Raw genomic sequence first — 12,413 nt, 5'->3', positions numbered from 1 at the left:
TCCTTCTGTCACTACCACTGACACCTACTTTTTATTTGAATTTATCTGGAATAGAAACACAGCTAAACAGATAAGCTCTAACGCAGTTGTAAAATCTGTGAGAAGAAAAAAAAGGATATATATTGGGGGCCATAGCTCCTTTAAATTGCTTTAACTTGGAGACAGACAAGGTTAAACACAGAAAGGTTTCAAAGTGTCATTAATAGAGGGGGACATTCATTTCTCAGCAGCAGTAGCTCAATTGTTGGCTCTCTCCAGTAAGGTGTCTATGCACAACATACAGGCTTTGGAACAAAAAAAACTAATACATTACATAAAATTAATGGCAGCAATAAATGCAAATAAGACCTAAGTGGAGAGCAAAAGAAGAAAAGAGCAAATAACCTTAACCTAGAGCAGCATAACTACAGAGTAAGCTCCGGATAAATGAAGGCACTAAAATAAGACAAGGTGTCTTCCTGTTGGGCAAAAGATTTCAAAGTCCTCGTTTTAAAACATCTTGACTAGCAATAAAATTAAATGTCCTATTTGACTAGATTTCAGCTACATACAGTCCCTAACTACATAAGCAGTCCCCAAATAAAAGCATGACAATTTAATACAATAAAGTCTCAGCCACATTGTGTGGAATGATGAGTTCTCTTTTAAAGTGCTTCAGACTCTTAAGTTGCTCACATTCTCTCTGCGACTGTAGGCCATACATCTAGCACCTGACATGATTAAGAGTTTAATAGCTGCTGATTTCATTATTGCTCTATCACAGTCATAACCTTCAAGCCTTCTCTTAGTGAGGCAGCGGGGGTTGACGGGAAGTGTGTTGGTTTATGTTGTCCAGTACTAACGTGTGACCTTGAGCAAATCAGTTAAACTCCTCCGACCTCGGCACGATGTGATTTATCTGTTTTTGCTTCGTCTCTTCTCCAGAGGAGAAATGGAGAAGATATTCCTGTGGCTCAGACCAAAAACATCAACCACAGACGGTTTGCTGCCTCCTTCCACCTCAAAGAAGTCTCTAATCAGGATCAAGATTTGTATCGCTGCGTCACCCAGTCAGAGCGTGGCTCCGGGGTGTCTAACTTTGCAGGTCTTATTGTGAGAGGTGAGATATTAGCAAACATTTCTCATTCTTTTAGCATTGCCTCATCTGTAAGGTTTATGGATTTTTGTTATTCTCTTCTTTATGATGTTTTTATTGGAAGGATTGTTCCTGAACTAGAAAATGTCTAAACCTCACTGCATGTTTATAACTGTTTTCATTAATCACTGTGTGCTTCATAATTTGGTATAATTAGGATCATTGATGTACTCTCACACACAAACACACACACCACCCAGCATGCATACACACAACCATGTTCTTTGCCAACCATTTCAGTTTAAAAATTGACTGAAATTAAAGTTAGACTAAAAAATAAACCACCGAATTAAAAAAAAAAAAAAAAAAAAAAAAAAACATTTGTACCACTAACTTTAAAAATGAGTTTATGGTAAGAAATGTCTTTATTATCTCTGTGTGGGAAAATACAGGGGTGACAGTGACAATAACACATAGATACCACACATACTTAATGATATGAAAAGAACAATACTGAACATTTAAGGTAAGCAGCAGAGGGAAAAAAACATATTTCAGGGAGAAAATAATATTACTCTACATTTATCATTAGAAATAATTATTTTATATCCATTTAGTTCTTCAGAGCACAAATGAAGAATTCCCTATGGCTTTTGATGGTTGCAGATCATTGATGATACATGTTACAATGAACCTTGTATTTAGCTTCACTCTCTCTGATTGGGGGAGGATTGACATGGTTAGCTTAATGTTTTCTAGTTTACAGTGGCAGGTAAAATCTGCTATTTTTTCCATTCCTCAGTAGAAAAGGGATAATAACTGAATAAAACAACTGAGTTTTTACTTATGCTTAACTGTGATGTGGTAAAAACCAAACATCTTTGCGAACATCTAAGCTACAGTGCAGAAGTCCTGCTTACGCTGGCACACTTCCTATATTGTTATCAATCATTTCCCCTTCTTCACCTTTTATATGTGTGGGTATAAACACTACAACAAATGACACTTGTATCACTTGTTTGTAAACAACCAGCATATTATTTTTGAAAAATAACATTTTATTTAGGTTTATATTCTGACAGTAAAGTGCATGTAAATATAGATGTAATTATTTTTCTTTTGACCCTAAGCTCCCTATCAGGCATTAGTAACATCCAATATAAAGGCAAAAAAAATGTTTGAAAGCATCTTACATTTGTAAAAAAAAAATAAATAAATTTGGATATTTAGTAATCTAATTACCCAAAGATGGTTTACCATCCCACATACCCACTACAGGGATGGTATATATATATATATATATATATATATACATACATATAATATGTGTTAGAGCTTTGCGCTAGGGTCCCAGAGGTTTTGAGTTCAAGCCCCTGAGTAGGACCCTTACCCCAGACTGCTCCCCAGGAGCCAACAGTGGCAGCCCACTGCTTCCCAAGGGGATGGGTTAAATGCAGAGAGTGAATTTCCTTTCTGTGGGACAATAAAGGATTTACATATTTACATATCTACTGAACGGTCTCCTACTAAACCTGTAGGGGGAGCTCTACATATAGTCCCTGGAGTAGGGAAGAAGAACAATGCTAGCTCCTATTAGCTTGTTAGCTAGCAGCAGTATGAGCTTCTACTGAAAGATGGGGCTTTGTCGGCTCTTTATTTCAGCTGTGCAGGAGTTGAGCCCAGTCTCTTAATTGGTTAATGCAGCAAATAAATGCCAAAATGTGTGAATTTGGGACATTTGTTCTCTATCATGCCTGCTGCTAGCATCGCCTTGTGCTAAATGAAGATTAGCCCATTAGTCTTTCATTTCCAACTTTGACTTCCACTTCTGGCAGTTAGTCCACAGAAAAGTCTCACCTTCCCATAAGCCACATGGTTGAAAGCATGACAAAAAAAATAGCGGCTAATAGTCCGCAAAATACGGTACTTCAAGAATTATCTGGAAGGAAAGGCAAGGCAAGGCAAATTTATTTGTATAGCTCAATTCAGTATAAAGACAATGCAAAGTGCTTTACATGATTAAAGTATAGGAAAATAAAACAGAATCAATGCAAGTAGGAAAAAAAATAAAATAAAAAATGCACAAACAAAAAAGAACATTAAAAACAGTTGGACTAAAGAAAATAAAAAAGTTGAACTAATGATGTTTCAGTTGAACTGTTTAACTAGAACAGTCGAAAGGCAATCCTAAACAAATGTGTTTTTAGTCTTGATTTAAAGGAACTCAGGCTTTCCGCACTTTTACAGTTTTCTGGAAGTTTGTTCCAGATAATTGGAGCATAGGAACTAAATGCTGCTTTTCCATGTTTAGTGGAGAAGGTAGCACGGTTTTATACCCAAGCTTGCAGTTAGGCAGTGGCTTGACTTTTACAGCTAATAAAAGCAGACTCCTGGTCTAAGTTAAAGTACGGAAACAGTCAGCGTGTACTCTTTTTTAATTTTTAATAGAAAAATTTACCCAAGTAAAGATAAGGATATTAAATTAATAATGTAGATGTAGAAAATCCAATAACAGCCCATTTCTGACAAGAACAAAGCCTTCAAAGTAGAAATCAGTAATAAGCTCCCACAAAGCATGATACAATTATACACTATCATTTTGTCATGCTTTGATCTTAATCATGTTGTGTCCACAATGCCATACACCTAAAAACCCGAGGAAATTTTCTTTTCCCTAGCTTGCCTGATTCCTTTTTTATTGTTTAAGATTTTAATAACTTTTTTTAATAACCTTTAGAATGTCAGATTCCCTTACCAATCAGGTTCAGTACGTTAGAGTCTGGCTGATTAAATGTCAGTCATTACCACAACGTTCACTAATGAGCAGAGCTCATGTGTGAGCTTATGTAGATCCATGTTTGCTATTCTCGTGGTTGAGTGTGTGTGCACACGCTCCGTCTTTGTGGAAGTTAACTCCATTGTTGTGTGCATGCACGTGTGGGCCGTAGACGGGTGTGTGTGTGTGTGGATTGGAAACAGTGTGTGTGGGCTGGAGCTGTCATGTGCTTCTGACATGTGGTTAATAAGGTGTCACCAATGTGTGTTTGAGATGGGATGCTTTATTCATTCATTTTCAATGGCTTACATATTCAATTCATCTCCCAGGGAGAGACGGTGGAGGAGGGAAGAGGGAGGGGGGTAAAGGAGAGGGAGATTTGGGAGGAATGATCTGGGAGTGACAGTTAAAGAGTTGGGTGGGGGCTGAAGACTGAGGGACTAAAGTGAAGAGTGGATGGTGAGAAAAGTTAAATGCAAATAGTTTGCTCATTATCCGACGGATATCCACATCAGAATGAAGAACATGTCCGGATATGTAAACAGCACAGCAGAGTCATGTTTATTATTCTGCATAGAGATGACAGAGGAGGAAGAGATAACAAATCAACACTGAAGCGAGCACCGTGAATATGAATATTAAATAATGGACCTCACATAATGGAGCTCTCACAGTGGCCGATGGTGGGGCCTCAGCTGTTGGTGTCGCTTGACCCCATTTCTGCTGTAACTGTGGATTCCAATTCCTTCTGGAGATAAATCGATTTGTTCTTATCTTTGATCAACAAAATCTGTCAGGGTTGGCAACACGTTTGTGTGAAGAATGAATAAGTGGCTACTGTTGATTTATTTGGAATGTCGTTTTCAAAAACATGAAAAAGCAAAGACGAAAGAGGTGAGGAATCTGCTCAGCAGGGGACGCATTTCTAAATAGGAGAAAAGAACCAATCTACAAAAATTAAAGAAGAAGAATTGAAGTTCATTTAAAATGGAGCTTTTTTCTGGTTACAATCACAAAGACGCTATCACAGGTTTGAGGGCATTGGTAATATTGTTGTTAGAAAGAAATCACAATGAATGAAAGGAGACTTCAAGTATGCATGTGGAAAGAGAGCAGTCTCATGTTTATTTATTAGAAATCAAAATATCAGATTAGGGATGAGATGGGGGATGAGAGCCAGATAGAAATCAAAGAAACAGGGAATGTGTTTATTTCTTAAGATTCATGCCAGTAGGAGATTTAAAGCTCCTAAAGGATGCTGATCGCTATGAATATGGACATGTTCAAGATGGAATAGTAAAATATTTGCTTTGATTATTTCTCTTTTTTATATTTATTTATGATGAAATTGAGGCCAGAGAGAGAGGGCTGCAAAATGGGGTTTTACTTTGAGTATTCTGTATAGGACAAGAATAGGAGTAAAATGAGGAGGCAAAATCATAGATGTATCAAAAAATGTTTATGGTTATAAATAGATTTGACACTAAAACTCTTAACTAGGCTTCATCTTTTATGATCAATAATTGTATCTAGTTTAGGAAAATTGCAATTGTCACACTTATATAATCCAGGACTGTCCACAACTATGAGGCAAAGGATGAATGGAGTTGAAATTAAAATTGTGAAATGTACAATACATACCTTCTTCTTCTTTTTTAGTCATATTACTTTAAAGCATGACAAGGGCTGAGTCTCAATGTCTGCCCAAATCACTATATAGGGCACTATAAAGTGGTTATGCCATTTTAAATGAATGTCTTAATGTCTAGTGGATGAGAAAAGTAGTGGACTTGAAATTTCCCTCAATGCACCAGGAAAAGTAGTTGTCATCCATTGTCACTGGATTAGCAGATATATCCTGAAATGCTTTGCGAGGAGAGCTCTCGTGCATGGTATTTCCTGTCACAGCGACCCGCTGTCGGGCGATTAATAAAGATTGCGCAGGCACCACGCAGTGGAGGAGGAGTTAAGTGACCAACGGGGAGCAAGATGCAGAGATCATCTGTCCGAACGGTCAGTTAACTGAGATCACTACAAAGTCCACTATATAGTCCCCGCTCTATATAGTGATTGAGGGATCTAGGGGTTAGGGCGACATTCGGACACAACCTTGGAGACATATACGGGCCTAGAACTATGCAATATTGGCATACATGCATTTATGTATTTATTACTGTTTTTCAAGGCTGCACTTTAAAACATGAAATTGTCTAGAGCTGTTTTAAACAAAATTTTTTTTTTGTTTACACTTGTTTATAGAAAATGACAAAATAAATCCAAGTCTAAGTCTATACCTAGCTAGAAGCCTCTACTGTAGTTCTTTCAGTTGAAATGATATATTTATAACCGATTTGCTCTAAGTTGCTAAACTTAAAACAGGGAATTACCTTTCTATTATCTCTGTAATGTTTTAACTGAAAATATGTCCCTGTAGCTAAAAAGCAAAGAAGAAGTTTGATAATGGCCTTTATTATGTGTAAATGTGTTGGGAAGAACACTCTACTCTCTACTGCCAGTATAAGCATTAAAATTACATTAAACAGTAGGAACTTTCGGGACAAAAATATATTTTTTAAACAGTTGTACCTTTGTAGCTACACCTCATCTAGTTTCAGATTTTAATTATTGGGTTTCAGCCTGCCAGAGATGGTTTATGCCAGTTGGATGGGCTTTGAATTTTATTGATGCCAACACTGGGCATAGATTTTATTAAGCAAGATAGTTTAATTAACCAAGTAGTAAACACATTGTGCATATTTCAATCCTATATTTCACTACTATGTTCTAATTCCCAGCCCTTTTCATTTATTACATATTTAATTACATCTTTGTTGGTAACCCTCTCTCCAAAATGTTGATATGAAGTAGTAAAGATTAAAAAATGAATCAAACATTTTGATTCAATGTTAAACCCCAGTGCTATAGATATATTTTAGCGTGAACAAAAACTATTTTGTTGTCCTGTTGCCCCAAGCCCTAAGTTTCTACACAGATGGATGAATGATGGCAAGCTGCAGTCCTGCCATTACAAGTTTTATTGCAGATAAACAGCACGAAAAGTACAAGGGAGTCTAACTGTGTATTGTAGTGTGTGTATGTATATGTGTGTCACTTTATGTTTGGTCAGAGGGTAGCTCTAATAAAGCTGTGCCCTCTGGTTTCTACTGTGACAGAGTGCATCATCACGCTAGCTTGTAGTTTACACACACACACATCACCATGCCAGCTTGCATTACGCACAACTGATGGCCTAAAAATCTCTTGCAGTATTACTGTCAGACAAATGAAAAAGAAGGAACATATTTTCACATGTGAGCATTCTGCTCGTTTGATTTTCATTAAACCAATTTCCACCTGTAGTCAAGTTTTAAGAATGTCTTTGTCTTCTTCTTTTTTTTTTTTAACAATCTTGCAAAAATACACGCAAACATTATTTTTCTTTCCAAGTAGCAGTGATAGTTGGAGCTTCAGGCATTATAAAAAGTCCCAGAATACTGTCTGCTGTTGTTTCAACACTTATACAATCCTACATTTGCTTTTTACCGGGTCAGATGTCCTGCAGCGAGTTTCCTTTTGATGTTTGGAAAAACTGAACCCTATTGACAAGCTTGTTGATGATGTTCAACAAAGTTTTCTGGCTTATGGGAACAAGTCACACAAAATCTTTTTGTTCGCCCCTGTTTCTGTTTTATGGTATGTATACATATCTTTAAGTATAAACTTTACAATGCTGTGGAAAGGTATGTGTCGTTGTAAAAGTACCTAAGGTTTTTTTTTTGTTTCTTTATTTTATTACATTTGAATATTCCAGATAATCGGAGGAAAGTATATATATGAAAAACATAGTTAAAAATAATGTTTAGTTCTTTCTTTCTTAACAAAAAAAAAGTCTTTCAAAATAAATGAACCTTAAAATTGAATTAATTATTTAATTAACACTGACCTGACTTTGGGGAAGTGCAAACGCAGTCCAAACAAATGTTTTTATTACTTAAAATGAGGTAAATAACATATATATATATATATGGGAGCAGATGTAGACAGTAGCAGCTAGAACGTAGCGAGGGGGAAAGGAAAGGGGCAATAGGTGGCAACAAAGAGTAACCAGAGAAAACTGAGTTTAACTGTAACTAGAAAATAACTTCAATGAGTCTAAAGGGGAATAAAACTAATGACTACAAAATAAGGAATAACCAAGGGGAAAACTAGAGGATGGGAGAAGGAACTGGAAATAACTGAAGCCATGGAAAACATAACCTAAGAATGAGAGAATGAAAAACTAAAACTAGACCAACGGATAAATAATAGTAAAAATGCTGAAAAGAGATAACAAGGATGATCAAAACTAAGAATTAAAAAAATTATTATTTTGAGAAAATGAAAACTTACACAGCACCAAAAAGTCCAGAATGGCAAATATGCACTGTGGGTATATCTAAGCATAACCCCTAACCCCACACTGCTCCCCATGTTATTTCACTGCTCCCCATGTTATTTCAAAGCTCAAACAGATCAAGATTGAAACATCGTTTGTGTTAACATTTTTACATAGTATCAGATATACATTTTCTATACTTCATTTAATATCACTCAGCTTATATTTGTCAGATTTTTAAAGCTGGCCTCATGATCTAAAAATTCAGCAGCAAAAAAAAAAACTGTGAAAGGTTTTATTTATTTTTTATTTTTTACAGAAACCATATACCAGGAAAAATCAACCAAAACATGACATAGTAAACAAAGAAAAAAGAGCTAAATCTTACATATGGGTGAGGATAGAAATGACAAGCTCATTTCAAGCTCATTTGAAGTTTTCCCCATGCTGATCATTTTTGTTATTATCATTTACATTTGACCCAAAAACCTGAAAAATGATTAGAAGGTTCACAAATATAATTAATAATATAAAACTTTGTAAAAACAAACCCACCATGAGATATTATAATGATGCCACTGATGATTTGTTGTTTTTTATATTTTTTTAGGTCAACTGTACTAATGACAAGGGACGGAAGAGAAAAAGACTTCCGCTTATTTTCAAACCAGCTTTTGTTTTCTCCTCTCTAGAGTTACTTAATGACCCAGTTAGATTATATTAGTTATTTATCATTTAGATGAAGTGGCAAATTTATCATTTTTGTACATTTAGCACTACATGCAAGTTAAAATAAAACAGGAATTCAATCTTTTAGAAATATACAATATGGTTTTAATTAATTTCTTGATTTTATCCTCAATAATCTAGTTGTCTGTTACAAGTTGACATATTGTTTATGTTGTTGATTTCCTAAGTTATTTTGACATTCATTATCTAGATTCATTTCCAATCGCCTGCGGTTTTGTGTGCATATGCGGGTGTGTGTGCACATGTGCATGTGCTGTCAAACTTCAGCATTTTATCTGTTTCTAAAAAAGTCTCTTCCCAGCATGAACCTTCTGACAGCCACATTCTGCACAGAAAGATGCCAGCACAGGCGCACACAAAGGCAAAAAAAAAAAAGGTGTCAACAACGCAAAATGTGACTAATATTGGAGCAAACTCACATGGTAACACCCAGGCCCTCATATTTAATTTAGATAACTTTGATATGATTGACATTAGCAAATATAGCAAAAATAATAGAACCGTCTTTAAAAGTAGGACCCTTCCCAATACTTGTATAGAAAGTAATGTTTCTTATGTTAGAAGAGATAAATGCATGCACTGATATATTTATGCCTATATGACTATATCATGTAGCTGAATCTGTCAGTCACAAGTGTCACAACATTTACTGATCAGACCTCCACAATTATTTTTTATCATGATTAAACACAATTTATTAACTGGAAACAGTAAAATCCATTGTGCGTAGTCTTTCAAATAATAAAAGGAAAGTCAATGTAATCCTTACTATTTTTTAATTATACCAGTCCCTCATATTTTTACCATTGTATAAAACATAGTGCATAGTGCAAAATTTGACTTGTACCAATCTAATTCCAGTTTTTATCCAGGTTGCCAGCTTGTGTTATTATATAGCAACAATCTCACAAGTAAGCATACATTGTGGCCTGTAGGCTCTGACCTCCTCACTCTTTCTAAAATGTATTTGTGGAGAGATATTGGTAAGTGAAGGGTAAATATCAGCACCATGGAAAAGAGCCTGCAGGTAGATGCTGGTATTATGATAAGCAGGCATGTCAAGTGTAAATGTAGCAATGCTTCTGGATTTGAAATGTATCAGAGGACTTACCAGTACAGAAATGACAAGTGTCTCTCTCTCTTTTACAAGGTCATTGTATTACAGCAGCTTTGATTTATTGCCATATACTACATGTTTTTATTGCTATTTTAGTATCAGCAGTCTGAACTAACACAGTACTTTTAAGAGCAAGTAACATTTAAAGAGATAGATTTTTCAGGCTCAGAACAAAAGGATTCAGTATTTGAGGCAGAAAGATAGATTTAACAAAATGTTTATTAAAGACAGTGAACAGTGTTTCACCGGTTCCAGCCGGTGACTGCCAATGAGAAGCGGCAGGCGCCGTCCAGAGAGTCCCAGGCGCTGGTGTCTCGGAGGACATGCAGGAGATCAGAACCAGCTAGACAAAAGAAGGCAGGATAATCCAGTGGGTGAGGCCAAAGCCGGTGTCGGTCATGTGCTCGATAGTCAGAGCCAGGAGATCAGAGGTCCGAAGAGGTACTAAAGGGAAATCCAGAAAAGAGTGTGGAAACAGTTCCAGGTTTGGTAAACAGGCAGGCAGCAATCCGACAGAAGTCCAAAGACAGGTCAGGCAAACCAGAACAGGAACAGGCAGGCCCAGAAGTCCAGAGGCAGAACGGGTCATGATAAGGCAATCAGAAAACACAGGTACACTAGAGAACTCTTACCAAAGGCTCGAATAATCTGGCACTGATGACTGGTTTGAAGGCTGGTTAAATAGAGGCTGAAGCAGGTGGATCAGATGAATGGTAATGAGGTACTAGGCAGAGATAAGCAGGTGAATGAAGTGAGTAATCAGACCAGACATCAGTGCCAAGATCATGACAAGGTCAAAAAAAACAAAACTGCACTGAACACCGAACCTTCTCTCTTCTCAGTAATGGGAAACTTAGTAGAGCTGATTAAATGCCACATTTTGGGGGGTAAGATAGGAAAGATTGTTTCCTCTTGTCAATGTCAAACTGGCATATAGATGGACTCTAACGGTTGACATGGAAGCCAATCAATTTTTTTTAGCATCATGTAAAGTAGGTTTTCTTATTTCTTACTTTTTCCTCTATGTTTTCTTCTTACGGCCATTTCTGTTAAATGTTTAGCTTTTTTTCATATTGCTATTTATATGTTAAGAAGCACATTTGAACCATGTGCTCTTGTTTTGTTTTCTTCTCAGAGCCCCCACACCCGATAGCTCCACCCCAGCTGCTAGGCGTCGGCCCGACGTACCTACTGATTCAGCTCAATGCCAACTCCATATTTGGTGATGGACCTATTATACTTAAAGAGGTGTGTTCCCATTATATGATAAATAGTTTTCAGGAATTTAATTGAACGTTTTAAAGTTGTAATCGCATTGACTGAGTCATTTCTCAAAAGTGCATTCAACAAACAAGTCACATATTTAAATGGTCAGAGAAAGGAAACAATAGAGAGAAATGCCTTTTAAAACTAATTTCCACTTGTATTATTTACCTTTTCAATGTCAGGTGCCTACCATGAGAAATGGATTAGGTTGTCTTTATTTCCATGTCCAGGCGTGTAGTACTTAGAATTATTGACAGGGTGCCAAGGAGAAGCCCAACTTTTTTGCTTTCACAATATACAAAGAAAAGTTTAAAACTTAGAAATTATTTGGAGATTGTTTTAAATACAAATAGACACAGAAAAAGAAGGGAAAAGGAAAGAAAAAAGAGAGAGGTGGGGTAAAAGTTTGCAGGGAGAAATTTATATAGGAGAGAAAGAAGGACTAAGAGAGTACATTAACAACTCCTCAGAAATTCAACTCTACAAGGGATAGATTTTAAAATAGTAAATTATAAGTAAAGCTAAGAATCCTGAATACATCAACAACATAATTATTTTATATTTGATCTCTCTTCAGGTTGAATACCGGATGACATCAGGCACCTGGACTGAGACTCATGCTGTGAATTCTCCCAACTACAAGTTATGGCACCTAGATCCAGATACAGAATATGAGATCAGAGTTTTACTAACGAGACCAGGAGAGGGAGGGACCGGAAAAGCAGGACCAGCTCTCATTACTCGGACAAAATGTGCAGGTAAGACAGAAAAACTCTGCTAAATTTAAATCTTTATAGATAAGCATTCTTATACAGCATGGAAAAGTACTGTCACCGGAGAGGGCGGCACTGTGTTAGAAGGAGGTGAGGCAACCCAACAAGATTTGGTGGAATATGTTTTATTGGTGCTGCAGTTCACCAATACACCGACACCCATTTCCTTCACTGCCAAGCACAGCAGCTGGCTGTAGCTTTTGGCAACTCCCACTCCACACCAGGTGAAGGGGTGACAAAACAACAAGAAATTATTTACAAACCCAACACAAAATAAAGGG

At 36.5% G+C, this 12,413-nt stretch overlaps 1 protein-coding gene across 19 annotated transcripts in view; it reads left to right on the top strand.

The window, feature by feature from the left end:
* ptprk (protein tyrosine phosphatase, receptor type K) overlaps positions 1-12,413 on the top strand; it is a 125,380-nt gene that overhangs the window by 70,751 nt on the left and 42,216 nt on the right. For all 19 annotated transcript variants that reach the window (XM_015369071.1, XM_015369086.1, XM_015369094.1 and 16 more), the window contains 3 exons: positions 925-1,099; positions 11,229-11,341; positions 11,937-12,117. In XM_015369071.1, the coding sequence (XP_015224557.1) occupies positions 925-1,099; positions 11,229-11,341; positions 11,937-12,117 (469 nt within the window). The remainder of the gene's footprint in view (positions 1-924; positions 1,100-11,228; positions 11,342-11,936; positions 12,118-12,413) is intronic.

Source organism: Cyprinodon variegatus, unplaced genomic scaffold (genome assembly GCF_000732505.1).
Source record: "Cyprinodon variegatus isolate N-32 unplaced genomic scaffold, C_variegatus-1.0 Scaffold37, whole genome shotgun sequence".
Lineage (NCBI taxonomy): Eukaryota > Metazoa > Chordata > Actinopteri > Cyprinodontiformes > Cyprinodontidae > Cyprinodon > Cyprinodon variegatus.
Note: the sequence above shows the minus strand (reverse complement) of the source record. Positions and strands in the feature narration are given on the sequence as shown.